Source organism: Trichosurus vulpecula, chromosome 7 (genome assembly GCF_011100635.1).
Source record: "Trichosurus vulpecula isolate mTriVul1 chromosome 7, mTriVul1.pri, whole genome shotgun sequence".
Lineage (NCBI taxonomy): Eukaryota > Metazoa > Chordata > Mammalia > Diprotodontia > Phalangeridae > Trichosurus > Trichosurus vulpecula.
This window is the reverse complement of record NC_050579.1, coordinates 161,250,264-161,277,217: the sequence shown is the minus strand read 5'-3', so window position 1 is coordinate 161,277,217 and position 26,954 is coordinate 161,250,264. Positions and strand designations below refer to the sequence as shown.

The 26,954-nt window shown below is 36.5% G+C and overlaps 1 protein-coding gene across 1 annotated transcript in view; it reads right to left on the bottom strand.

Moving 5' to 3' along the window:
• Positions 1-26,954, bottom strand: part of ATG5 (autophagy related 5) — a 148,180-nt gene that overhangs the window by 8,845 nt on the left and 112,381 nt on the right. The window contains exon 7 of the mRNA XM_036767958.1: positions 13,468-13,585. Within this exon, the coding sequence (XP_036623853.1) occupies positions 13,468-13,585 (118 nt within the window). The remainder of the gene's footprint in view (positions 1-13,467; positions 13,586-26,954) is intronic.

Genomic DNA, 26,954 nt, shown 5'->3' with positions numbered 1-26,954 from the left:
AAGGAAAACAAACCAAAAAATGAGTAAAGTAAAAATTCCAAATTTATCATGAAACCAGAGTACGACTGAAGTAAAAGTTTAAAAATCTAAGTGAATACAGAAGAAATGAAATCTCAAACATGAAATGGCCACAACCAATGTTTCACTTCGCATCTCTGTGTTTTTATGCTCTAATATAATGAGAAGCTATGGAACTTGCCATTTGGGGATGTTCAATACCATTTATAAGACATCATTTCACATTCCAGAACAAGTGTTTAAATCAATAGACAAAACAATAAATGCAGATGAATTATTTGATTAACTTAAATCTGGACAGTTTATTTCAGTATCTGACAAATTCTTTAACCTCGACTGTATGTTTGTCAGTAAAACGCCAACTAATTGAATCCATCGATGTGAAAACCCACAGGCTGAAGTCTGTAGTATGCGCATACATCACACTGAAGGGTTTCTGCCTCAGCCATGGTGGGTAATAGTCAGTGAGGTCAGGTCAAGGAGGGTTAAACCAAGTCAGGATATAGCCAAAGGAATACATCAAACACTGATTTTAAAAGGGCAATTAATCTTAGACAGAAATGCTTCCTGGGGAATGAATGAGATCTCAATCTTAAGAGCACGCTACATGATGTAGCAGTAAAAATGTACATATACAAGCTTACAGAGCTTTCATCCTGTGATCACAAACAGAAGGAGAGTGCTGTTTATCAGAGAAATATAAACCCATTCTAAAATACTTACATTAACCTCTTCCGGATCTATATTCACAAGGCAGTATACATCTTAATGAACACACAGCATTATAGATAACACACACTTGCTATCACTTTCCATGCATGGACTGTGTTCTTACAAATTTTTCCCCATTATGCTCTTTGTTATTTTTCTAGAAGTCTACTGTTAACATTTGCAACAGAATTTTTAAAAAGTCTATGCTACTTTTTAATCCATTTTAAAAATCATTTACAAACACATCTGTTTTGAGGATGAATATACCACATTTAAAAAAAATTTATATTCAGCATTGTTCAATCTTTGAAAGAGAAATGTATTAAGTTCAAGAACTATATTGTAATGTATTAAAAAAAACATGATTAAAAGTCTTCTGATAATGAAATCGCAAAGTATGGTAACAGTTAACTACAACTTAATAGGAGCGTTTTTAAAAGTTCTTTCTTGTATGTGTTTTTGTTTCTATTTTTGTCTTAACACTTGAAGCAAATTCTTAAAGATAATAAAATGGAAAACTTAGGAAAGTGAAATGCAGTAAAACCTCAAAAATTCAGATTCCCTGTTGAAATGAACCCTTTAAATAAGTTTTAACAACTGAATTATAAAATATTTTGCAAGAAAATTTAAGTATGTATATAACGGAACATCTAGCAAAGTGTTAGGAGGCTAAAGACTTACATGGCCCGCTTTAGTGGAAAGAATGCTGAATTTAAGGATCTCAGAGCATCTGGGATCAAATCCTGCCTCTGTCAATACTTATGTACTCTTAGGTTTATTTTCTATTTTACTTATTTTCTCTAAATCTCAGTTTCTTCATTTGGAATGAGGACACTGGATTGATTACATGACTACCAAGTTTCCTTCCAGCTCTAGGTCTATGATGGTACATGAAAAATGTATGCTATAAGAATGTTAAACCTCCATTTGATAATTCTATTTACATTACCAATTTGTATGATAAATACTATACATTTCTTTATAGAGAGCCGAGGGAAAACTTTAGTGTGATTCTGATTTTTAAATATTCTGAGTTATATATTAATGAGCTTTCCTATGTAATCATTTATTTGGTACTTTGGTTAAAGACAATTGTTTTCTAATGCCATAAGTGAACTATTTATTCGGGCAAAGAACATGCTTCTGGGAAAGAACCAAGATAAAAAGTCAGTTATCCTCTAGCTAGCTTTACTAATACAGAGCAAGTGAAGAAATCATGCTATCATGCCTCTGTTGGTGTTTTAGAAAGGATCAATGTCTTTGGATTAAAACATCATGGGAAATGTTATAAAGATTACCACAGTCAGGCACCTATTTTAGAGCAAGGAAAAGAAATGAAGATTGAATGAGAGAAAGCAAGGTTCTGATACAAAGCAAGACCCCATATGACCAATTTTAAATATCCTCCAACTAAGATGGTCTGATAGACTGTGTCCAAACTTGATTATTCAAACCATTCTGAAATAATAACAACATTAAGCAATTACGCAGGGCTTTGCAAACATCTCATTTGATCCACACGACAATCTTGAGGAGGGAGTGGTGGGTGCTATGATTATTATTCTCATTTTACAGATGGGGAAACTAAGGAAAACAGAGGTTAAGTGACATGTCCAGGGTCACATAGCTAATAAGTATCTAAGGCTGGATTTGAACTCAGGCCTTCCTGACTCCAGGTCCAGTGATCTGTCACTGTCACCTAGCAGTCTATATTTCCTCTTCTTCCTCTTTTTTTAAACCACTAACCATTAAAAATATTTTTGTTTTTATTTTAAGGGTATGGCTTTATAGTTTAAAGGAGCAATTACATTAAATTAAGAATAGTTTAGCTTCCAGATGCTAAAATACAGGGCTAGCAAGTATGTGGCTAGTGGGCCAGGTGATACTGAGTTCTTCTAGAGTTCCAATTCCCAATGGTGAGGATGGTCTTAGCTAGTTCCATAATTACCCAAAGCTATACTTTCAGTAACATCCTTAACACAGAGAACATAACCTCCAGCTGTTAGTTTCTGAAAAGGTGAAGTTAAATCTTATGCAGCTCCTGTTACACCTTGAGGTGCACATTCTTTTGGGAAATAATACCACTTTGCACTTAATACTTTCAAAAACAATCTTTCATCTGATCCTTACAATCATCCAATGAGGTAGGAAAGGAAATATCCTCATTTTACAGGAGAGGAAACAGGCACAGAGGAAATTATGGGGCTTGCTCAAAATCACAGTGTGTGGCAAAAGAGTTTCCAGGATGAAAATATTTGAGAATAAATAATCTAGGTCAATGGTTTTTAAACTTACTGAAGTGATGGAACAATTCTTGGTTGTTTTCCATATCTATAAAACCTATCTCCTGATATAGCCCTTGACAGGAATGGCAGAGAGATACAAAATATTTTTTCCATAAATATACTTAAAAAAAGGAATCCCACCACTGTGCCACTGGCTAGGGGTGGGATTCAGGCTATAAAGATGAATAACTTATGGTCCAGTAGATCTTAATCACAATTTTTAATATATGTTTGCCTTTCTGTAAATTTAAAGTAGAACAATTTAATTTAGGAAAAAAACTCGAACCACAGGAGAAAATTCAGCAATAAATGACAACTGAGTGAGAAAAAATCATAGGAATATCACAAATGTGTAGCACATTATATTAGCAAACTGCAATGTTGATTGTTGTATATGGAGTGTCATAGTGACAATTATATGAGACTGCCACTGGATCCAAGTCTAACTCACAAGGCATCAACCAAGCTTCCAATCTTTCTTTAATTCTATACAACAACTTATGACTCAACTTTAAAAGAATCTGTTAAACTTGTATTAAAGCAGAATGGAAACTGTTTTGTATGTATGAAATTTTTAAAAATATATATGATATGACTAATGTGAAAATATGTTTACTATGAATGTATATGCAGAGCCTATATCAGATTGCATGCCATCTTGGGGAGGCGGGAACAGAGGAAGGGGAGAAAAAGCAAAACTCAAAATCTTATGAAAATGAATCTTGAAAACTAAAAATAAATAAATAACACACATATACATACATAAATGTGTATGTATGCGTATGTGTGTGTGTATGAATGAGATACAAGCTAAAGATGCCAGTCGTTTGTTTTTCTGCTTAGTTAATAATCCCTCTCTAAAAGAATTTACATTTTAGCAGAGGAGAAAGTACACAGAGGTATATGTATGGAATAATTCTAAAGAAAATAAATAAAAACGAGTTAGTTAGGGAGGAGACATAGTAGCAATTGGGGGTTGGAGAGGATGAGGAAAGACTTCTTGAAGAAGGTGGTGTTTAAGATTCTCTGAGGCAGAGTTAAGGAGAACACATTCCAGGCATGGGGCAGAGCCTACACAGGGGCACGGAAATGAGAGATGGGATGCTGCATGTTTGGTTGGATCACAAGGTACGGGAAGGGAGGGAATGTATGATAATCAGGAAAGATAAGGTGAGGCCATGTTGTGCAGGGCTTCAAAGGCAAAGCAGAGAAATTTATCTTTTGTTCTAGAGGCAGTCAGGAACCACTGGAGTTTCTGAAATACAGTAGTGGCATGGTCAGATCTGTTGTCAAAGAGAATCACTTTGGCAGTAGTGTAGTAGATGGACTGGAGTGTTCAGAGATTTAAAGTAGGGAGACCAACCTAGGCAAGAGATGAAGATGGTCTGAACAGAGGTGGTGGATGCATGAGTAAAGAGAAGGGGCCAGATGTGAGAGACGTGGAATGAGAAAAGAAAGATCTGGCAATTAAATGGACATGTGGAATAAGGAACAGAAAAGAGTGGAGGATGATATTATGGTTATAACCTTGGAGACTGGAAGGATGGTGGCACCTTCAAAAGAAACAGAGAAGCTTGGATCAGATGGTGTGGGAGGAACGATAGTGAGTTTTCTTTCGGACGTATGAAGACAACCTTACATCTATGATAGAATGACACTACTGTTAATGAGAAGCAGTGTGGCACTGTGGATACAAGGCCAACCTTAGCATCAGGAAAACCTGGGCTCAAATCCTGCCACTGGCACACACTGGTAGTGATCATGGCTAGGTCACTTAGTCATTCAGTGCCCTAGGCAATTCCCAAAGTAAAGGGTTTTTAACTTTTTTGATGCCATGGTTTCCCTTTGGCAGTATGACAAAGAAAACCAATTACACTGATGTATAGTTACAAAGTATTTTTTAAAAAGTTCACCGACTCCTATGTTAGGAAGCATGCTCTTACACTAGGATCAAATGAGATAAAATTTGTAAAGGGCTCAGCAAAGTTCCTCGTACATAATATGCACTTAATAATGCTTTCTCCTGTCTTTTTCCTTCTCTTCTTAGACTACATTACAGACCAACTACTGATTTGCATCAGTAGAAGGTGTTCCCACAATCAAAGTTCTCAGGACCAATGAAATAAGTCCACACGAAAAATACAAAAACCCAAAAAACCGAAAGTCAATTTACTGGCCAAGCAACTAACATTTTTTAGTCATCTAGTCCATGGACTCAATCTCTACACCGTCTCTTTCCATGAAAAATAACATACGTTTTCAAAGCAAGCTAGATTGGATTACTTGCCCTTTTTCTCTCACTGGCAACATAAGAGAATAACATAACACTCCTTAGGCTATTTCCTCCCCTCAGAGGTGGAGAGCTAATATATGACTAAGTGGTATATGAGCTCATTATGTGATTTTGTACAATCAAATGGGAATACAGGGGGCAGCTAGGTAGTGCAGTGAGTAGAGCATTGGCCCTGGAGTCAGGAGGACCTCAGTTCAAATCCAGCCTCAGACACTTGACACATGTACTAGCTGTGTGACCTTGGGCAAGTCACTTAACCCCAATTACCCTGCCTTCCCCCCTCCAAAAAACCAAAAAACAAATGGGAATACATAATTAAATGGTAGTTGGTAAAGACCCTTCAAAACCATGTCATATCTGCCAGGAAGAAAGTATCAATTGAAGCATATATAATGATGGGAGAAATCTAGAAAACCTTGCTCATTGGCCACAGAATGCATGTCTCCTCTGCATACAGTATTATATAACTCCATTTTCTGTGTAATTTCAAGTGAAAACAGGATTAAAAAGTAGATGATGGAGATTTCTTGATTACCAAATAGGCTGAATGGCCAGCCGATTTCCTGGAATAATACTTTTAATGGATTTCTGTAATTTGTCATTAACTACTAGGTAAGAAATAGAACAGAGTAGGGCTTATAGATTCTTCTATAAGCCCAAATGAATAGAATGTCATATGCAGTGGAAAATAACAAGGAAAGGAATACTTTGCTCTTGATATGGTACAGATACATGGCTACCTGGATCATGCTAACTTCTGCTGAAACCACAAAGGTAACATTATTTCCTATTGCCTATGATTTAACCAGCTACCTCAGCTACTCACAAGATAGAAAAAGGGAAACACACAAAGCAGCTCATCATGGATACTCTACAAGAACAGTGACCTGCAGTTGGTCTCCTTAAATCTTAGCACAGCCTACTTTCACATGATGAAACAAAATAAAATTCCTTTCTAACTGAATCATTAGCTATAGGAAATAAAAGACAAAGGCATCACATGACTTTTATGAAGCACTTTCTCTTTTTATCATGTGACAACAGTCAGGTCACTCACACCCAATCTTCAAGTCTTTCCCTTTCAGCTGAAGAGGCATCCAGGTGTGCCAGAATGCTTGCCATGTGCCAACACCCTGGGTGTACTGAACCAAGGAGTGTATTGTGTCAGTGTTTTAGATCTTTCTCATAGATCTTGAAAGGAAAATCACTTTGCACAATAAGGTGACAAAAAAAAAGAGTAACAATCCAGGTTACCCTAACAAGGTGGACACAGGTTATTCTAAAAAGATAGAAAGAAACCTTGGTTTTCTACAAAGTGTAAGATACATTACAATACCCCTGAAAGACTACTTACCACCCTACTGGGATAAGCTCTCCAAGATAGCTATTCAATAGTTAAGGAAGAGGGAGAGGAAAAAAAACATTAAAAGGTACCCACCCATTACCTCTGGAATTTCCCTACCTGGGCAAAAAAAGGAGTGGTGGATTAAAAGTGGGAGTGGCCAACAGAGCACAACAGAGGAGTCACACTGTGGCTGTTCTCCAGGAATGGCTACATGCAGTAGCTTAGGTGTGTAAAAGGAGACACAAGGAGTCTTTTGCCTGGTGCCATCTACAAAGTGCTGCTTTTCTCTTGCATGGACAACCTTCACACCTACCATTGGAGTAAATCCAAACAAAAGTAGTAGTAGAACACTACCACTTAAAACAAATGAAAAACAGTGGTTGCAGAATGCCAGAGATATCATAGGATGCTCGAAGATGTCAGAGACTATGTTACTTTTTGTCTAATAACACCTTTATGTGCATTTACTAAGTATTTCTAAGCCAAAGAATTAAGCATTAGATAAAAACTAGTTTGTAAAGAATGAGTTATTTTTAAATTAAAACAAATATTTTAGAGTGTCCAAAGAAACAGAATCGTGTGTGAAGGGAGAAGAGAAGGAGGGATGCTATAGCAGAAAAATCACTGAACCAAGAATAGGAGACCTATGCTTTAATCCTAGTTATGTCAATAATTAGTTGTTTATACAGCAAGTGGGAAAATCATGCCACTTCCCTTGTCCACCACTTCCTCATCCATAAAACGTGAGGGTTGCAATAGTATTTCTAGCTTTAACATTCCATGAGATATGTGAAATGCACCATCACACTCACTTCTATCCTCCTCTTTTTCTAATTCCATGAAGATTTTATAGGGGATAGACCTTTCCCCAAAAAGGCAGCTACGAGGTGAAAATGAACTACACTGGCAAGAACCAAGGATGTGGTTCACAAAATACAGAGGTTTGTTACTGTTTTAATAAACTGAATTAGGTAAATTTTCAACAAGGTGTAATCTTTCCTAGACTAAATTCAAGGACCACAAAAGAGCAACCAGATCAAGCAGCTGTTTACAAACAGGACAAAAACACAAAGAAGGAAAGAAGCTTTTTACCAAATGATTGGCACCTTGTCATGCAGGTGTGTCTGTTGGCACCTGAACAGCAGATATACACTAATAAAAGCACTAGCTGGTGGTGAGAGTTTCTTAAAAATACAGTACACAAAATATGAAAATAGGGCATTTTTCTTGAGGTTTATGAGTTTTACTGTTGTTTTCACTCTTTAGGCACTATGGAACCTTATTAACTAAGTAAACTAAGGTCAATGATGTTTCCGAAAGGAAATGATACAAATTCTGATGTCTTGGAAATACTAAAAGAATGAAAGATTTTAGTTCAAATTTTGACTTAAAAAATGACAACTGGGCCAAGATGGCGGCTGGAAAGCAGGGACTAGCATGAGCTCCCTGCCAAGTCCCTCCAAAAACCTATAAAAAATGGCTCTGAACCAATTCTAGAACTGCAGAACCCACAAAACAGCAGAGGGAAGCAGGGCTCCAGCCCAGGACAGCCTGGATGGTCTCTGGGTGAGATCTATCCCACACGGAGCTGGGAGCTGGGCGCAGAGCAGAGCCCAGTGTGAGCGGCTCCAACCAACCAGACAAGGAGCCAGGCGGAGCGGGCCCTAGCGCCCTGAATCAGTGAGCTGCGGCAGTTACCAGACTTCTCAACCCACAAACAACAAAGACAGCAGAGAAGGTTAGTGGGAAAAGCTGCAGGAGTAGAAGGAGTTCGAGCTTTAGCCACCACCCCTGGGGCAGCGGAGGTGGGGCAGCTACAGCTGCAGTTGCTTCCGACCCCAGGCCCACCTGGTGGGAGGAATTAAGTGGCGGATCAGAGCAGGAGTGCACAGCCTGCTGAAGATCTAAGCCCAGTCCGGGTTGGGGGTTCTTGGGGAAGGAGGAGTGCTGGTGTGGCAGAGATGGCACATCCCCCCGAGTTTGAAACATAGAACTCTTTAGTCTACAAGCAGTCGTACTCCGCTGAAAAACTCAAGGGTCAAGTTAGTTGGTTGGGAATATGGCCAGGCATCGAAAACACACCCAGATTCAGTCTCAGATTTTGGATTCTTTCTTTGGTGACAAAGAAAACCAAAACATACAGCCTAAAGAAGTCAACAAAGTGCATGAGCCTACACCAAAAGCCTCCAAGAAAAACATGAACTGGTTCCAGGCCATGGAAAAGCTCTAAAAGGATTTGGAAAAGCAAGTTAGAGAAGTAGAGGAAAAATTGGGAAGAGAAATGAGAAGGATGCAAGAAAACCATGAAAAACAAGTCAATGATTTGCTAAAGGAGACCCAAAAAAAATACTGAAAAATATACTGAAGAAAACAACACCTTAAAAAATAGACTAACTCAAATGGCAAAAGAACTCCAAAAAGCCAATGAGGAGAAGAATGCCTTGAAAGGCAGAATTAGCCAAATGGAAAAGGAGGTCCAAAAGACCACTGAAGAAAATACTACCTTAAAAATTAGATTGGAGCAAGTAGAAGCTAATGACTTGATGAGAAATCAAGATATTATAAAACAGAACCAAAGGAATGAAAAAATGGAAGACAATGTGAACTATCTCACTGGAAAAACCACTGACCTGGAAAATAGATCCAGGAGAGATAATTTAAAAATTATTGGACTACCTGAAAGCCATGATCAAAAAAAGAGCCTAGACATCATCTTTCAAGAAATTATCAAGGAGAACTGCCCTGATATTCTAGAGCCACAGGACAAAATAGAAATTGAAAGAATCCATCGATCGCCTCCTCAAATAGATCCCAAAAAGAAATCTCCTAGGAATATTGTTGCCAAATTCCAGAGCTCCCAGATCAAGGAGAAAATACTCCAAGTAGCCAGAAAGAAACAATTTGAGTATTGTGGAAACACAATCAGAATAACCCAAGATCTGGCAGCTTCTACATTAAGAGATCAAAGGTCTTGGAATATGATATTCCGGAGGTCAATGGAGCTAGGATTAAAACCTAGAATCACCTACCCAGCAAAACTGAGTATCATGCTCCAAGGTAAAATATGGACTTTCAATAAAATAGAGGACTTTAAAAGTTTTCTCAGTGAAAAGACCAGAGCTGAATAGAAAATTTGACTTTCAAACACAAGAATCAAAAGAAGCATGAAAAGGTAAACAAGAAAGAGAAATCATAAGAGACTTACTAAAGTTGAACTGTTTTGTTTACATTCCTACATAGAAAGATGATGTGTATGATTCATGAGACCTCAATATCATAGTAGCTGAAAGGAATATGCATATATATATATATATATATATATATATATATATATATATATACACATACACATATATATAAGTGAATGTGCATGTATGTATATATGTATGTGTGTATATATATATATATATACATATATATAGAGAGAGAGAGAGCGGATACAGGGTGAGTTGAAGATGAAGGGAAGATATCTAAAAGAAATAAAATCAAATTAAGGGATGAGAGAGGAATATATTGAGAGAGGGAGATAGGGAGAGATAGAATGGGGTGGATTATCTCGCATAAAGGCGGCAAGAGGAAGAAGTTCTGTGGGAGGAGGGGAGAGGGCAGGTGAGGGGGGAATGAGTGAATCTTGCTCTCATCAAATTTGGCCTGAGGAGGGAATACCATACATACTCAATTGTGTATCTTACCCCACAGGAAAGAAGAGGGAAGAAGATAAAAAAAAAAAGGGGGGATGATGGAGAGGAGGGCAGATGGGGGTGGAGGTAATCAAAAACAAACAGTATGGAAAGGGCACAGGTTCAAGGGAGAAAATTCAATAAAGGGGGATGGGTTGGGAAGGAGCAAAATATAGTTAGTCTTTCACAACATGAGTATTGTGGAAGGGTTATACATAATGATACGCATGTGGCCTATGTTGAATTGCTTGACTTCCTAGGGAGGGTGCGTGGGAAGGGAAGAGGGGAGAGAATTTAGAACTCACAGTTTCAAAAACAGATGTTCAAAAACAACAACAAAAAAAAGTTTTTGCATGCAACTAGAAAATAAGATACACAGGCAATGGGGCCTAGAAATTTATCTTGCCCTACAAGAAAGGAAGGGAAAAGGGGACGGGAGGGGAGTATGGTGACAGAAGGGAGGGCGGACTGCGGAACAGGGCAACCAGAATATACGTCATCTTGGAGTGGGGGGGAGGGTAGAAATGGGGAGAAAATTTGTAATTCAAACTCCTGTGAAAATCAATGCTGAAAACTAAATATGTTAAATAAATACATTTAAAAAAAATGACAACTGATGAAGAGCATAGGGCTTTTTCCAAATTTCCTTCAACATACCCTAAAAGATGAAAATAAAGTACACAAATTAATAACTGAAGGCCACTTGCTTAGAGTCTTATATAAGACTTAAATATAACTGAGTATCATATTACCAGAAAAAGCTTTTTCTCTATATTATAAAATCATCAATACTCTGGCAGAGAGCTAACAGAAAAGAAACCATAGTATAAAGAAATAGATAGCAATCAATGTTAGCCAGGATCCACTAATGGGTTACCAGAGATTTTCCAACCAACATTTCTATAGCCAGAGAAACAATGGAAAAATTTTAAATGAGCAAAAATCAACCACTGCAACAGGATCGGTATGGTAAGATGGCTGATGTTAACATTTCATGAACTAATAACAAGGATTTAAAGTACATTTTTAAGATACAATCAAACAAATGATAAATTCAGTCACTAATAAAAAATATAGTAAAGTTTTGTAGCTTATATTTTTTGTAATGTAATAAAAGAAACAAAATATTGATTGATTCCAACACTATTGGAAAACTAAGCACGAACAGTCCCAGAATAATGAGGTATGGTGATAAAAAGTTTCAATAATTTAGGATGAGTAGGCAAGGATCTTTTTGATGTAACTCCCTAACTCCTGTTCCTTTCTGGCATTGGTTCTATAGCAATAGCATTTTTTGTGGGTTCACATGGCACCCCTTGTGGGTTTCCAACAAACACCATGTGCTTAACAGATTACTGAAGCAAAAAGAATAATGTAGCCATAAGTATGAAACACATTGAACATAAAAGGACCTATTGATAGAAGTAATTTTCTAATAAATGGAAAAATAAGAGACTAAGTAATTATACTGTATATATGGCCACACAGTCACACAAGTAGGGGAAAAATTTCAAAAATCGAGTATCTCCTTCTTGAGAATATTTGTTAAAGTGATATTTTAAGTAGAAGTTAAATATGGGTTTTCCCTCTACACCAGTTTCTACATGCACGCATATATATAATATAGGCATCTGTCTCTCTCTCTCTCCAAAGTCATAGGGTCAAAGTTTTGAGCCAGTCAATATGGAATAGAGCTGATCAAAGAAAACAGAAACACCTAACTGTACTCTCTCTGGTTCAACTCACTGATCTCAAGACTTGGATTTCTTTTCTTTGTCATTTAAATACACTGCCTCAAATCCCACTTAAGGATTACTGTCTGTATGAGTGATATTTTTTTCTTCATCTGTGTGATGAAAAAAAAATTAATTTACACAATTTTTCCTATTAAACATGTTAATTCCTTAACATGTAAAAATTACCATGTAATTTCTATTTATATTGAGAGACCGAGAAATAATCAAGTATGAAAAAAGGCAAATTTTATATTCATCATTTGATATTCAAATGCCAACTAAGGCTAAGAAAGTGATCTGATGTTTTTGACTGACAGAGGCCTCACAATTAAACTCTGAATGAGGTTTTAAAATAAGTGGTTAAAAGTCATGTTTGAAATCCTGAAATCTCCTAGAATTAATAGGTTCAACTGCTATGAAAAAAGACTAACCTGAGCATCATACTGAAATATGCATATGGGACACTGGCAAATTCACTGGCTGTGAGATGTTTTAAAAAATTTTATACAGCCTTCCTTATTCCAGAAAAGGAGGGAAAGGTGAAAAGTTAAGAACAAATATAAATAAAGAAATATGACTACAAAGAGACAGAGATTAACTAATATATCACAGGCAGAGAAGTTATAATTACATTAACTTCAAGACAAGATTAACCTTCATTTTAATTCTACAGCATTTATTAAGCTCCTAATATGTACTAAGTGCTATGCTGAGATGCTGGGGATAGAAGCAAAAATATCAAACAACCCATTCTCTTGAGGATCCTTAATCTGAAGTTATTATTTTTGACTACTTGCCAAATATAGACTCTAAAAGCAAAGAACAGATAAAGAAAAGCTACAGGGAAATTAAACCTTATTGTTAAGATAAAGTTATATATAAACATGAGTTGCTGTTTTCAGTTTCAGCCTTTGCAATGAAATTTATATATCAATTTTAAAGACACTTATTTTTCCGCAAGACTAATAGATATGCTTATGTGAAAATAATAAATTTCAAATGAACAAGAGACCACTGACCACACTTATATCTGCTTAATTTAGTTTATGAATCAAGGTATGTTGATAAATTTGCAAAATAAGACTTTGAAAATAACAGCTGGGAAAAATTTTTTTAAATATCACATCTAGTTTTATTAAACGGGTCCAAAATAAATGTAAAGTTTATTTTTGTTGTTGTTTTAAAGATCTAGTGAAAAAGTTTGCTAAATATGATTTAGATGAAAGAGTGGATGCTTCTGTTTGGAACGATATTTTCCATTAAGTAATGAAAACAGGGAAAATATTTTTGAAGTGACAGCAGAATGGCTCTTTGTAAAAGCCAATGAAGAGGAGAAAGTTTTCCTTTTTTGCAGACTAAAAATAAAGGAAATGCTTTAATAATGGTGACCATACTTTACCTTCAGTAGTAATTGCTGAAGGACAAACTTCTTTTAAGAGATCTCCTAGTGTATGCAATTGTCCATCTGCAGCAACTGGTCGAAACAACTTCTGTATGAAAGGTCGCTCAGTTGTTGCCTATTGAAAAAGAAAACAGAAAAGGAAAATACATAAGATCACAAAATGATGAAAATTAGAAATTTCAGGTTAATTTTATGGGATAAATTATGGTAATATCATAGATAACAGAGTCATTATCATATTACTTACATTGAGATAACCTGCTAATGCCATATGCTTACCATTTTATTAAATTAATTTAAAACATTATTTTAAATAAGCTCTATAAACAAAAAGTTTTTTTTTTTAATTCCTACATTGTTTAAAAATATTACACTTCTTCCTCAAGTTCACAAAGGGTAAATATAAACAAAGATGTTATAAAGTCTGAAAATGCAGGAAATGACTTAAACAATTTCAAATACTCAACTACTTAAAATTATTTTTAAAAGAGTCCTTTTCATCATTTCACTACAGTTTACTTCCTTGGAAAGAGGTTTGAGAGAAAAACTGTGTATTTCTTACCTACGCATGTACTACTACCATCTTTTAACTCAATGCAACACTTAAACCCCCCCAATACAACACATCTAGGCAGCTTCTATAAAATCTCTAGCAAATCTTCCCAGCTCAAGATCATATAGCTGGCAGGCATATCATAACTATTCATAAATATTCAGTGAGTCCAACTACCCATTCTCAGTTTTGTGCCAAGTCTGTAGGGATCAATGCTATAGTGGCAATGAGGAATGGTATCGTGAAAGCATTTTAGGAAGATCAACTTGGCAGTGGGGGGCAGTAGAGTTTGGGGGAGGATGAGCCTAAAGAGGGTAAGAGAAGGTTTAGGAGGCTGGTATCCAGGCAAATATGAGGGTGATTAATATCAGAAAATGGAGAGGGAGGTAGAAATGCTAAAACCAAATGCATTCTATTTTGAGGCTAATGCAGTAAAGGAAATTTTTTTTTGCAGAGAATTAGAGACTCAGGTAAAGGCAACTATGTATTAGTCATTTTCTCTTACAGTTCCAAGAAATGTGAAAGTACAGTTAAGTATAATGACATGCTAACTAGGAAAAAGGAAAATCTGATTTGGTAAAAAATTAAAACATTTTGCCCTCTTGAGAAGAACAGTTACCACAACTCTCTTTGTTTTTCTTGATTCCCCCTTGCCTATCAGTTTCAAACTCTGGCCAAGGTTTGCAAATACCACCAAAAACCATTCTGCCTTAGTGGCGTTAATGAAAAGAAGTTCTAATAATAATGATAACATGAATATGTTACACCTGAACAATACAAGGGGTAAAAAAACCTTCCTCAAATAAAATGGCACAAAACCATGCTGTTTTTTAGTAACTGAAGGTTTTTTTTAAAAATAAAAATGTACAAAATTTCTCAAGTCCTATTAATATTTGCTGCTTAATGACTGTTATATAAAGAGCTCTCCTTTCCAGGACTTCTTAAATCACTTCATAATACTTGTTTTTATTGTCAATAATAATAATAATATGCATTTATAGCACTTGGAAGTTTTGCAGAGCTCTATATGCTTGTCACATTAGTTCTTCCTCGTATCCTAGGATACAATTTATAACAACAAACAAGAAGTTTAAAGGCAGAAAAATCTACTGATTGGAAGACATAACCTGGTAAGGACTTTTACACCAGTTGTGAATTGAGCTACTTCTAAAAAGCAATGAATTCCAAAGTGATTTCACAAAGCAAAATTAGTCCTTTGTCTATTAGTCAACAGCTTCCACGGTCTAAGCTGGGGCTTTGCAGAGAAAAGACTGGATTATTTCTAGAAATACTTTAAAAGACAGTTCTCCTGTTTTCATGCTCTTCTGACTAAAGTTGGTGAAAATCCAAGAAATTTAACATAAAAATGAAATTTGTAAATATTGCTTTGTAATAAATAATAAGACTTCTAAAAAGTGAGTTGAACTATAGCATGACAGACAGAAAAGCTATCAAAAGGATATCACATAGGATCACATCACAGGATCCACAATACTGTTAAACTATTCTAGTTACAAAACATATTTAGACATCTGTTAATATACAAAATATTTCAGTGACTTCCAAGAAACAGCATTAACTTGCCATGCATGATAAACATCATTCAAATCTCTTATGAAAAACACTGATCTAGGTGGAAAATCCTATATGATTACAGAATAAATGACTATCTTCAAAAAGTAGATGTTACTTTTACAAACATTTGTATTAATCATTCAACAAATATTCCAAGAGAATAAGACAAATAGGATGGTATTGTTATTTTTCTGTGTTCATCAGTAAAAGCATATATTGGCTACTTTTTTTTTCTTGGTCAAAGATAATATTTGTCCATCTAAGAATTTATTAAACAATTAAAAGATAAATTCCCTTTGGACGGTGCTCGCAAATATTCAATAAAGTCCCAAGTATTTTTTAGCTTTTGGACAAGTCATTAAATATTAAAGCCTACATTCTTTTATATGCTTACAATCATGCGATGGTTGTCAGCAACAGCTTATTTAAGCACTTACTCTTAGGAATTTTGATATCCACTAAAATGGATGAATAAAAGCTGAAGTAATATTGGGAAAAGCTTTGTTTCTAATATTAGCTAGCTAGACACGCTAACACAGTTGGTTAGAGTTAAACAAAACACAGAAACACTGATTTTCTAAGGGGACATTAGACATAATTTGGATTTTTTTTTATTCTAAAGTTAATGAACACCAAAAAAGGGGGCAATATTTCCCTATGCAAAGGAGGACAGAAAAAGGACTTTATGTGAAAATGTAAATCTCTACACATCCTTTTTTAAAAGTACACATTTCTCTCTCAACTTCTATGAATTTTATAAAATGCTTCAAATTACCCTTTTTTCCTTTCTGGCAATACAATCACTAGCTGTTTCTATAATGTCCCCACTTAGAAAAAAAAAAGAAAAAAAACAATCCTTGTAAAAATAATCATAGTCAAACAAAACAAATCCACAGATTTGCCACGTCTAAAACTACATCTGTCTTTTAGGCTATGTGTCAAAGTCAAGTCAAGTAGCATTAATTAAGTGCCTGTTATATGCCAGGCAGTGAGGATTCAAGGAGTTCACAGTATTAAAGGAGGAGACAACATGCAAATAATTATGTACAAACAAGATAAAGGATACAGATAATCTTAGAGGTAAGGCAGTAGCATTAACTGGGTAGTGTACTTCATCATTGGTCTTTTGGACTTTGGCTGTTCATTACATTGATAGAGTTGTTGCTGTTTGTCCTTCATTCTCAAAGAGGACCATGACATCAGGGAGATGATGCCATGACATACAAGTGAACTGGATTTAAGTGAAAGAGAGTTCTGCAAAGTTACTAGTTTCACTTTCTCCTCTCAAGCCATCTGGGTCCAGTGGCAAGATATAGATCAGGATGACTGGAGATATCCCTGGATACAGTGGGAGACCTTCAGCTTGGCTGAGGCAACGCCCATTCAGTAATTAAAAGTAGGTAAGAAATGAGGCAGAGAACGGCCTCTTTTACCTAGTCAAAAAAAAAAAAATCAGTCCAGGAGGGAAAGACCCTCAAGGTTACTGACCAAAACAGAAACAACTGCTATTAATATTCCCTCCTTTAAAAACAATGATCAAATGGGGCTTAGCCTCCTATTGTTGGCCAATCAATGAGACCCTGGGTGATTTGGGTTTAAGGCGTGGTCCTTAAGAAAGAGATCTAGCCTGTAAACCCCAAGATGTTTTGAGGTTTCAGATATCAAAATTTACATTCCTTTGGGCAGAGTACCTGCAGTAAGGGTGGCAGGTAAGGGTATGACACTGTATGTGGATAGGGAGAGGGAGAAAGAAGGAGCTGTGTGTCCAGCTGGCCAGTTCCAGTTGGGTCCCCAGTCAGGTAGCTACTACTTCCTATCACAGAGATTGTTGGTTGTCCCTCATTCTCAAAGAAGATCATGATATCAGGGTGGTGATGCCATGACATGCAATTTGTGACAACAATGCTACATGTCACTACTGTGGCTGTGTAAGACCAATAACACCAGCACACACAAGGGCTGCTAGCACAGATTCTTTGATCTGCTTTTCTAAGGAAAAGCAACTTTAATGGGTTTACAATCTCACTTTAATCAAACATACATATATCATTCACTTAGTTCAGGGGGAAAAGTCAGCACTCAGAACTTCAGAGAAAACACAAACAGGAATTACAAGCAGAAATTATATAAACAGAGTAAAATGACACAAATCAGCAGACAGGGCTTCTCACCATCTGACTATAGCAATACATAACAGTTACCAGAGAGAGAAGCACCAACATTTAGGTTTTCAAAGCTGAGGGGCTCCTTAACAGCTACCCAAAGTCTCATCTGGTCAAATCACATGACACTTCCAGTGAGTAAGCCCCCAAGGCAAAACCTCTTCTCCTGCAGTTCAGAGAGTTCTAGATTAACCACTACCTTTAGAGTATATATATACCCTTTTTCAGGGCCCAAAGGCTTCACACCTCTCCAGGGCTTCATACCTCTTATGACCTAATTAGCAAAAGTGTATGGGCCTTCCTACAAAGGCAAGGTTCAATCAAAGGCACTTGATGGCCTTAGTGCTGAGAGGCACTCCAAAAGAAAAAACAGTAAAAAGTGCCACTTTGCTTGCCATTACACAAGTGAATTAGATTTAAGTGAGGAAGGGCTGTGCAAGCCTCATTTTCTCCTCCAGAGCCATCTGGGTCCAGTGGCAAGACACAGATCAGAGTTAGCAAAGAAATGGAAACTAAGGGGGTACCCATCAACTGGGGAATGAATGTAATAGAATACCATTGTGCTATAAGAAATGATAAAGGGAATGGTTTTAGAGAAGTTGGGGAAATTTGTATGAACTGATGCAGAGTAAAGCAAGTAAAACCCGAGTACAATTTATACAATCACAATATTGCAAAGACAAACAACTTTGGAAACTTAAGAATTCTCATCAATGAGGTAACCAAGCACAATGCTAGAGGAGCCACGATGAAACATGACAGAGAAGTGATGGACTCAGGGTATAGAATGAGACCTTTTGGCGGGGGGATAAGGTTCAGTCATTTCAGTAGCGTCTAACTCTTTTGGGTTTTTTGTTTTGAGGGGGAAGGCAGAGCAACTGGGGTTAAGTGACTTGCCCAAGGTCACACAGCTAATAAGTGTGTCAAGCATTTGAGGCCGGATTTGAACTCAGGTCCTCCTAACTCCAGGGCTGGTGCTCTACTCACTGCACCACCCAGCTGCCCCTGTGTCTAACTCTTTGCGACCCCTTTTGAACTTTATTTTGGCAAAGATAGTGGAGTGGTTTGCCATTTCTCTCTTCAGCTCATTTTAAAGATGAGGAAAATGAGGCAAACAGGGTTGAGTGGCTTGCCCCGGGTCACACATATCTGAGGTCTTATTTGAACTCAGGTTTTCCTGACTCTAGGCCCAACACTTTATCCACTGTGCCACCTAGCTGCCTCCCTAATTGTTTTGGACATGGTCAATTAGAGAATTTGTTTTGTCTGACTCTGCATATTTGTTATGAGTGTTTGTTTGTTTTTTTTTCCTTTTTCAATTAGGGAATGTGGAAGGCAGAGCAAATAAATTTAAGTGGGAAAAAGAGAAAATTTGTACATGAAAATATTACTCTTACATAGAGCATATTCTTATTTTTAGCATGTTAATCAATATATTAATTCTCTACTCTCCAACTGAAAATGAAAAAAATAAAAACAAAATTCTTATAACAAAAGTGCACATTCAAACAAAACAAAGTTCCACACTGGCTTATATCCCAAAATGTCTCCTCCTTCCTCTGTCAGGAGGTAGACAGTTGGAATTGTGGTACTCTGGAATTACAGTTGGTCATTTCATTGCTAATAATTCTTAACTTTTATAACTTCTCTTAATTTTAACTGTGTGCAAATTTTTATAGTTTTTTGTGATCAAACTTGCCTATTTTCTCTTTTGTGATCTTCTCTTTCCCTTGTTTGGTCTTCCTTCATCCATAGTTGGGAAAGGTATTTTCTCCCTTGTGCTTCTGATTTATGGTATTATGTTTTATAACTAAGACATGCAGTCATTTGAAGCTTATTGTGGTATACAGTTCAAGGTCCTGATCTAAATTCTGCCAGCCTGGTTTCCATTTACCCCAGTTGTTTTCATCAAATAATGAGTCCTTATTTCCAGTAACTGTAATCTTTGGGCTCATCAAACACAATGTTACTAGATATGCCTCTGTACATCGTGGACCTATTCTGTTTTAGAGGCACACTTTTCAGTTTGTAGCCAGTATCAAATGGTTCTTATGATTACTGCTCTGCAGCATAACTTTAGATCTATTACTATTTGTCCCCCTTCTTTCAATTAATCAGTGAGTCAGTAAACATTTATTAAGCATCTACTAGTGGTAGGCATTGTGCAAATACCTGGAGATACAAAAAGGGGCAAAAGATAGCCCCTAGTCTCAAGCAGCTCCCAATCTAATGGGACAGACAACAAAAAAATAAATGTTTTGAAGCTGTATATAAGATAAGTAAACAATTAACAGAAGGAAGGGACTAGAATTGAGTTGTTTGTAAAGGCTTCCTGTAAAATAGTTGAAAGAAGCCAGGAAGTGGAAATGCAGTTTTCATTATTTTCCTTAAAAAATCCTGACTTTTTTGTTTCTCCACGTAAATTTTGGTTTTTTTTTTTCTCCAGCGCTCTAAAGTAATCATTTGGTAGTCTGACTTCTGTGGCAATGATTTGGATTTCAGCAATAAAAATGTTGCAAAAGCATGATACCTTGTATGGTAGGGGTTCAATAAATATTTACTGAATAAATGGTATTCCAAAAAGCATACCTGACCAGAAGTCAGGATACCTGGTTTCAGTCCCAGTTCTGCCACTAAATTTTTTCATCTGTAAAATGAGAAGCTCAGACTAGATGATCTATGAAACTCTTCGTGGCATTGGGAAAAATCACCTCACCTTTTTGGCCCTCAATTTCCTCATTTGCAAATTAAAAGGATTAAGCCAAATTAGCATTAAGATTCTTTCTAGAACTAAAATTCTGCAATTCTGAATGAACATGAACACATATGCCCAATGATGCCACTTTAAGTGCCTAATACCTTTATTAGTAAATTCTTTTTAAGCTCTAATCCAGGAATTGTTAATCTTGGGTCCACAAACTTGGTTTTTAAAATTATTTTGATAACTTTGTTTTAATAGCTTCCCTTTGTAATCCTATGTGTTTTATTTTACGCATTAAAAAACATTATTCTGAGAAGCAGTTTATAGGCTTCTCTAGACTGTCAAAAGGGGCCATGGCACACAAAAAGGTCAAGAACCCCTGCTGTAGGAGTACAGGATTACTCTCTATTCAATGCTCTTATGCTGTCTTCTTTTGACTTTGTACTATGACTGATGCCTGGGATTCTTTTTCCTGTCTTCCCTCCTCTCCTTGGTCCATGTTAAGCTATTTATTTCCTTTCAAGGCCTTATGTTTGTACATGTGGGTCTTCTTGTTTTTGCCAGATTAATAAGTATAGCACAAATAGTTTATTTTCAACTTGGTTTAAAAAATATAACTTTGTTAAGTCATTACATATTCTTATCATAAAAAGATGCTAATAAATACAAACCATACTGTTTCATTGTTTTTGAAAGGGGGAAATAAAAACTACCTTATTTGCATATGGTCTGATTTCTTTTAGTATTCACCTGGTTTCTCCCAGGGTCCAGGACTAGACATTAAAGAAATTTAGTGCTATGAAATTCAGAACTTTGTGTTTCACATTTATTATTAGGGCAAAGTATATTATTTTAGGGCAATGTCTACAACTATCTAGAGCAAATATGATTATGTTCATTAGTGACAATAATAGGTGATTTAAGCTACCAAAATATTTGTACCTTTTAGATACAAAGCTAGCTTTATATATTTTTTAAAAAATAAAACTTCTTGAACATTGAAATAAAAAAAATCTTTCAGTTGTGGTCATGATGCTACTTACATATTTATTCTTAGTATGTGCTTTATGAAGATTACATCAAATACTACATGTATTTTATAGTTCAATTAGCCAGACATTTCCCAGATGACAAACTATACTTTTGTGGGTTATATATGTTTTTTCTTTCATTTTCAAATGCTTCTTTTTAATCTCAAATATCATTGTGTTTTCAATCTTTACATCTAAAGAGTGGACTACTAGTTCAACTTCCTAAATATTCTTTTTGTACCCTCATTAGACATAAACTACTTAAAATTATCCTATATGTTCAGCCCACACCAAAACCACCTTATAATTTCCATGTGTGGAGAAACTGGGTTGCAGAAAAATGTAAAATTTCTGTCTTTCTTACTGGAGTCTTTCTAATACCAAAATCATAACCTATAGAACTTAAATGAATAAAGTACTTAGAAATAATTAAAATGTCTTAAAGTTATAAGCAATCATTCAACATTTCCTTAAAATGAGTTCAGACCTTACCACAAATTTATAATTCCTCAGAACCATCTGTGGGTAACATTTACATTGCTTTAGGTTTCTCAAAGTGATCATCATTCTATAAAGTAAATGATAGCAAAATTTTCTAAACCTTTTTAACTATATATCCAATTTTTTAAAAAGAAAGACATATGTGTGTGAATCAATATATTCTAAAAATAGTCTTATTCATTAAAAAATATGACCATTTAGTATAGTTGAACTTTTAGTCACAAAAAGTAAAGGAAAAAAAAGAACCATGTTAGAAAAATTTTGATTTTTCGTTCTTTCTGAAAAAGCTTACTCTTTGTCCTCCTAAAGCAGGCTTGTACAACATATGGCCCCTGGGCCGCTTGCAATGGTTGGTTGCCTCAGGTCACATGACAGTCACCTGACATCCTTTGACAGGCAGCAAGGGGCCCACAGACGTGTGTGTGTGTGTGTGTGTGTGTGTATGCGAGTTCTAAGACTCCAAAGACATAAATTCTAACACAGAGACACCAAAAACATAAATTCAAAAGAAGAGAATAACTCCATCTCTACAAGCAAAGTTTTGTCAAAGCAAAACACAGCTTGGTCACAAAAGTTAAGAATCAATGTCCAGAACTGCTAGAAGAAATAAAGGAAGAATTTAAAAATTATAAACGAAATGACAGCTCTAGTGGAAAGGCTTACAAGGAGAATAAATTTTTATGTATATATGTATTTATATGTATGTGTATATATATACATATATACACACACAATATGCAATATAGATATACTTAATGTAACATACAAGAACAAATAATTTAATATAATACTCTGAAAATTAGAATGATCAAACAAATTAATGACTCAATGAGACAAAAATTTTAAAATAACAGTCAAAAGATTGGGAAAAAAATAGAGAACAGAAGTTCACTCACATCAAAACAATCAACTTGGAAAACAAGTCAAGGAGAAAAAAAAATCTAAGAATTACTGTTCTACCTGAAAGGTTCAGTTACAACAGAAAACAGGAAAACAGATAGAGATAAACAGAGACAGTTGAAGAAAAAAATACTCCAAGCAAACCGAAAGAAAAAGTTCAAGTACAGAGGAGTCAGAGTCAGGATTATACAAGATTTGGTAGCTACATCATAAAGGAACTGAGTACTGAAATTCAAGACTCCAAAAGACAAGAAATATTACAGGCTCGTAACCAAGAATTACTTAGGTAGCCAGAGTAGGTAAAATCCTATCAGAAGGAAAATGGATCTTTGATGAAATAAAGGAACACTGAAGAATTCTTGCAAAAAAGTCCAGAGCTGAGTAGAAATTGTGAAATGCAAACACAGTAGTTAGGACAAACATAACAAAGGGATTGGAAGGGATTACACTGCCCTCTGCTCTTGAATCTCTGGCCGCCTTGTCTTATTGGCTTTTCTCTTGCCGAGCCTTAGCCTCATATATGTCCATCATCTGCCTCCTCCACTCCTACTCAGAAACTACTGAATGAAGCTGAAGGAAGTCTCACGTTGGAGTATACTGGGTACATTAGAAATAAAATTATCTAGCCTCAACTGGGTTCCCACTGCAGCAAGGTGATCCTTTTATTCCTCCTTGATTCCTTATCTCACTGCCCACCCCCCCACCCCCCTCCAAGAAGCTCTTCCAAGTCTTTCTTTCCTTCTCAGGTTCTTCCTCTGACTCTGTCCTGCACCTGAACTGAGGACCTTGCCTCTTAACTTCACTGGAAAAAAAATGAAGCCATTCAACATGAGCTCCCTCCTTGCCCCTTTATCTTTATCTCAAAATACTTTAACATCATTCCCCACTCTCTGACAAAGAGGTATCCCTTGTTCCTCCTAAGGACAGCCTCTCTACATGATACTTAACCCTTCGCTATTTTTTCCAGATCATATCCTCAATAATTCCCCTTCTTTTTCAAATCTCCACCCTCTTGTCTACTGACTCCTTCCCCTACTGCTCTGAAACATGCACAAGGCACCCCCATCTTTACAAAATTTTCACTAGAGCCTACCAGTCCTCTACCTTTCCTCCTTTTCTTAGCCAAACTCCTGGGGAAAAGAAAAACTGTCTATATTCACTGCCTTCACATTTCCTTCACTTCTCAACCCTTTGTAACCTGGTTTCTGACTTTACCATTCAACCAAAGGTGATCTCTCCAAAAGTTAACTGCCAAAACTGACTGCCCTTTCTCAGTCCTCATCCTTAACCGTTCTGCTGCATCTGTCTCTGTTGACCACTCTTTCCTCCTAGGTACTTTTTCCTTTCTTGATGTGTGTTATATTAACTGTCTCCTCATTCATTCTCTTTTGATGGCTCATTACTCACATTCTGTGGATATTCCCTAAGAGTTTTCTCTCTTCCCTCAATACTCCTTTTCTTAGTAACTTCATTAGCTGTCATGGGTTTAACCTCTATGCAGACAATTTCCAGAGCTACATATCCAGCCCTAATATCTCCCCTAAGCTTCAGTTCAATTCAACAAACGTTTATTAAGCACCTACTATGCACCAGGCACTGTCACATACTAGGCCTACAAATAAGAAAAAGATAAGAGAGTCTCTGCTCTCAAGGAGCTTACAATTAAATGGAGAAAGACAACATACAAAAGGAAGCTGAAAAGCGGGGTGGGGTGGGGGAGATGCCACTAGTGAGTCGTACCCTGTTTAGAGGAATTATGTTTTGTGGAGTTGAAACCAAGCAGAGCTGCTGATGGAGAATGGAGAGATACCCGGAAAGTACTGTGTTACAAGTTGCTTATTGAACATTTTAAACTAGATTTTCTGGAGACATCTTAAATTCAACATGTCAAAAACTAAACTCGTTTATCTTTCCCTTTAAATTTTTTGTGCTCTCTTCCAAATGTATCTATTCCTGGCAAAGGCACCACCATCCTTTCAGTGTCTTAGGTTCATAATCTTGGCATTATCCTTTACTGCTCATTCTCCTTTACCTTCGCTGAATTTTCCCATTTCTGCCTTCACAACATCTTTTGCATCTGACCTCTTCTCTCCATTCATATAACTACCCCCTTTAGTTCAAGGTATCGTTATTTCTTGGGGCAGCTAGGTGGTACAGTGGATAGAGTGCTGGGTCTGGACTCATCTTCATGAGTTCAAATCGAGCCACAAAATACTAGCTGGGTGACTGGACAAATCACTTAACCCTGTTTGCCTCAGTTGAGACGCTCCAGTGTCTTTGACAAGAAAACTCCAAACAGGGACCCAGGGAGTCAGACATGACTAAAACAAATCCCAACCATCATCAGTAACAACAACAAAAATTATCATTCCTTGCCTAGATTACTGCCAAAAACTTCCTAACTAGTCTTCCTGCCTCAGTCCTTCCCAACTCTAGTCTACCCTATACACTCCTGCCAAAGCAATTTTCCACAAGCACAGATACAACTATGTGACTCCTATACTCAGCCAAGTTCAGCGGCTCCCTATTGCTCTTAGATAAAATATAAACTCATTTCTGTTTAGCTTTTAAAGCCCTACATAACCTGTTCTCAACCTATCTTTCCAGCCTCCCTGAATATTACTTTCCTTCCTGCGCTTAGCAATCCAGCCAAACTGGCTTTCTCTGTGTTTCTTAAGCACAACACTCCATCTGCTGTCTCTGGACCCTAGCACTCACTATTCCATGTGCCTGGAATTTACTTCCTCCTTACCTTTGCTTCACAAAGTCCCTCTTGTCCTTTAACATGAAGTTCAGACACCATCTTCTAGTGTGTGTGTATTTGTAATTATTAAATTTATATTTGTGCTGCATAGATTTTTATATGTACTCGTTTACCCCTTTAGAATGTAAACTCATTGCAAGTAGGGATTGCTTCATTCTTTAAAATTATATACTCAGTGTCAAGTATAGCACCTAGCTGATGGTAGATACATAATAAATACTTGCTGATTAATGGATTAACTGACCATACATGGATAAAGTATTTACATTTTAATAAGGAGGCGAAGAATCAAGTACCCAGCGTCCCCTGTCATCAGCATCCATAGAATTAAATAAGACAGGGGGCCTAGGAGAGGTTTTATTCTGTTTTAATTATCTAAACAGAAGAAAAAAGAAAGGGAAAAGATAAAAAAGAGGTGTTGGGGGGAAATTGTATCTTATTTAATTGGGGTGCACAAGTAAATGACTATACAAACGGAGGAAGGGGTGAAGAAAGCAAGTGTCACTCAAAACTCACTTTCATCTGAACTAGACAAAGGAGGATAGAACACATACACACATACACAGACTCTTTCTCTCTCTCTCTCTCTCTCTGGTTTTCTGGTACAGGAATATATTTAATTCCATAAGGAAACAGTAGGGACTTGGAAGAAGGGAGACAGGTAAAATAAGAGGGAGGGAGTATGGACTCGGGGAGAGATTGTTGTTCAGTCTTTTCAGTCATGTCCAACTCTTCCTGACCCCATTTGGGATTTTCTTGGGTCACATGGCTGGTAAGTATCAAGTGTCTGAGACTCCTCCAGGGCTGGTGCTCTACCCACTGTGCCACGCAGGGAACCATCTTTTGCTGTCGTTCAGCATTTCAGTTGTATTCAACTCTGACACCATTTAGGGTTTTCTGGGCAAAGACACTGGAGTGGTTTTGCCATTTCCTTCTCCAGCTCATTTTAGTGATGAGGAAACTGAGGCAAACAGGATTAAGTGACTTGCCCAAAGTCACACAGCCATTAAGTGTCTGGGGCCACATTTGAACTCAGTAAAGTGACTCTCCTGACTCGAGGCACAGCACTCTATCCACTGTGCCATCTACCTTTACACAGAATTAAAGTAGGAGGCTGGAGCAATATCTATTATTATACTTTAGCTGAACTCAGAAAAGAAAAAATATAGCAATCATAATCCAAAGACAAGGTAACAAAAAAAGAGATTATTAGATGAGATAAAAAACTACATATTTTTATAAAGATCTTGTTTTTCTTTTCCACTAGGGGAAGGGAAAATAAGAGGGCCAGGACCCT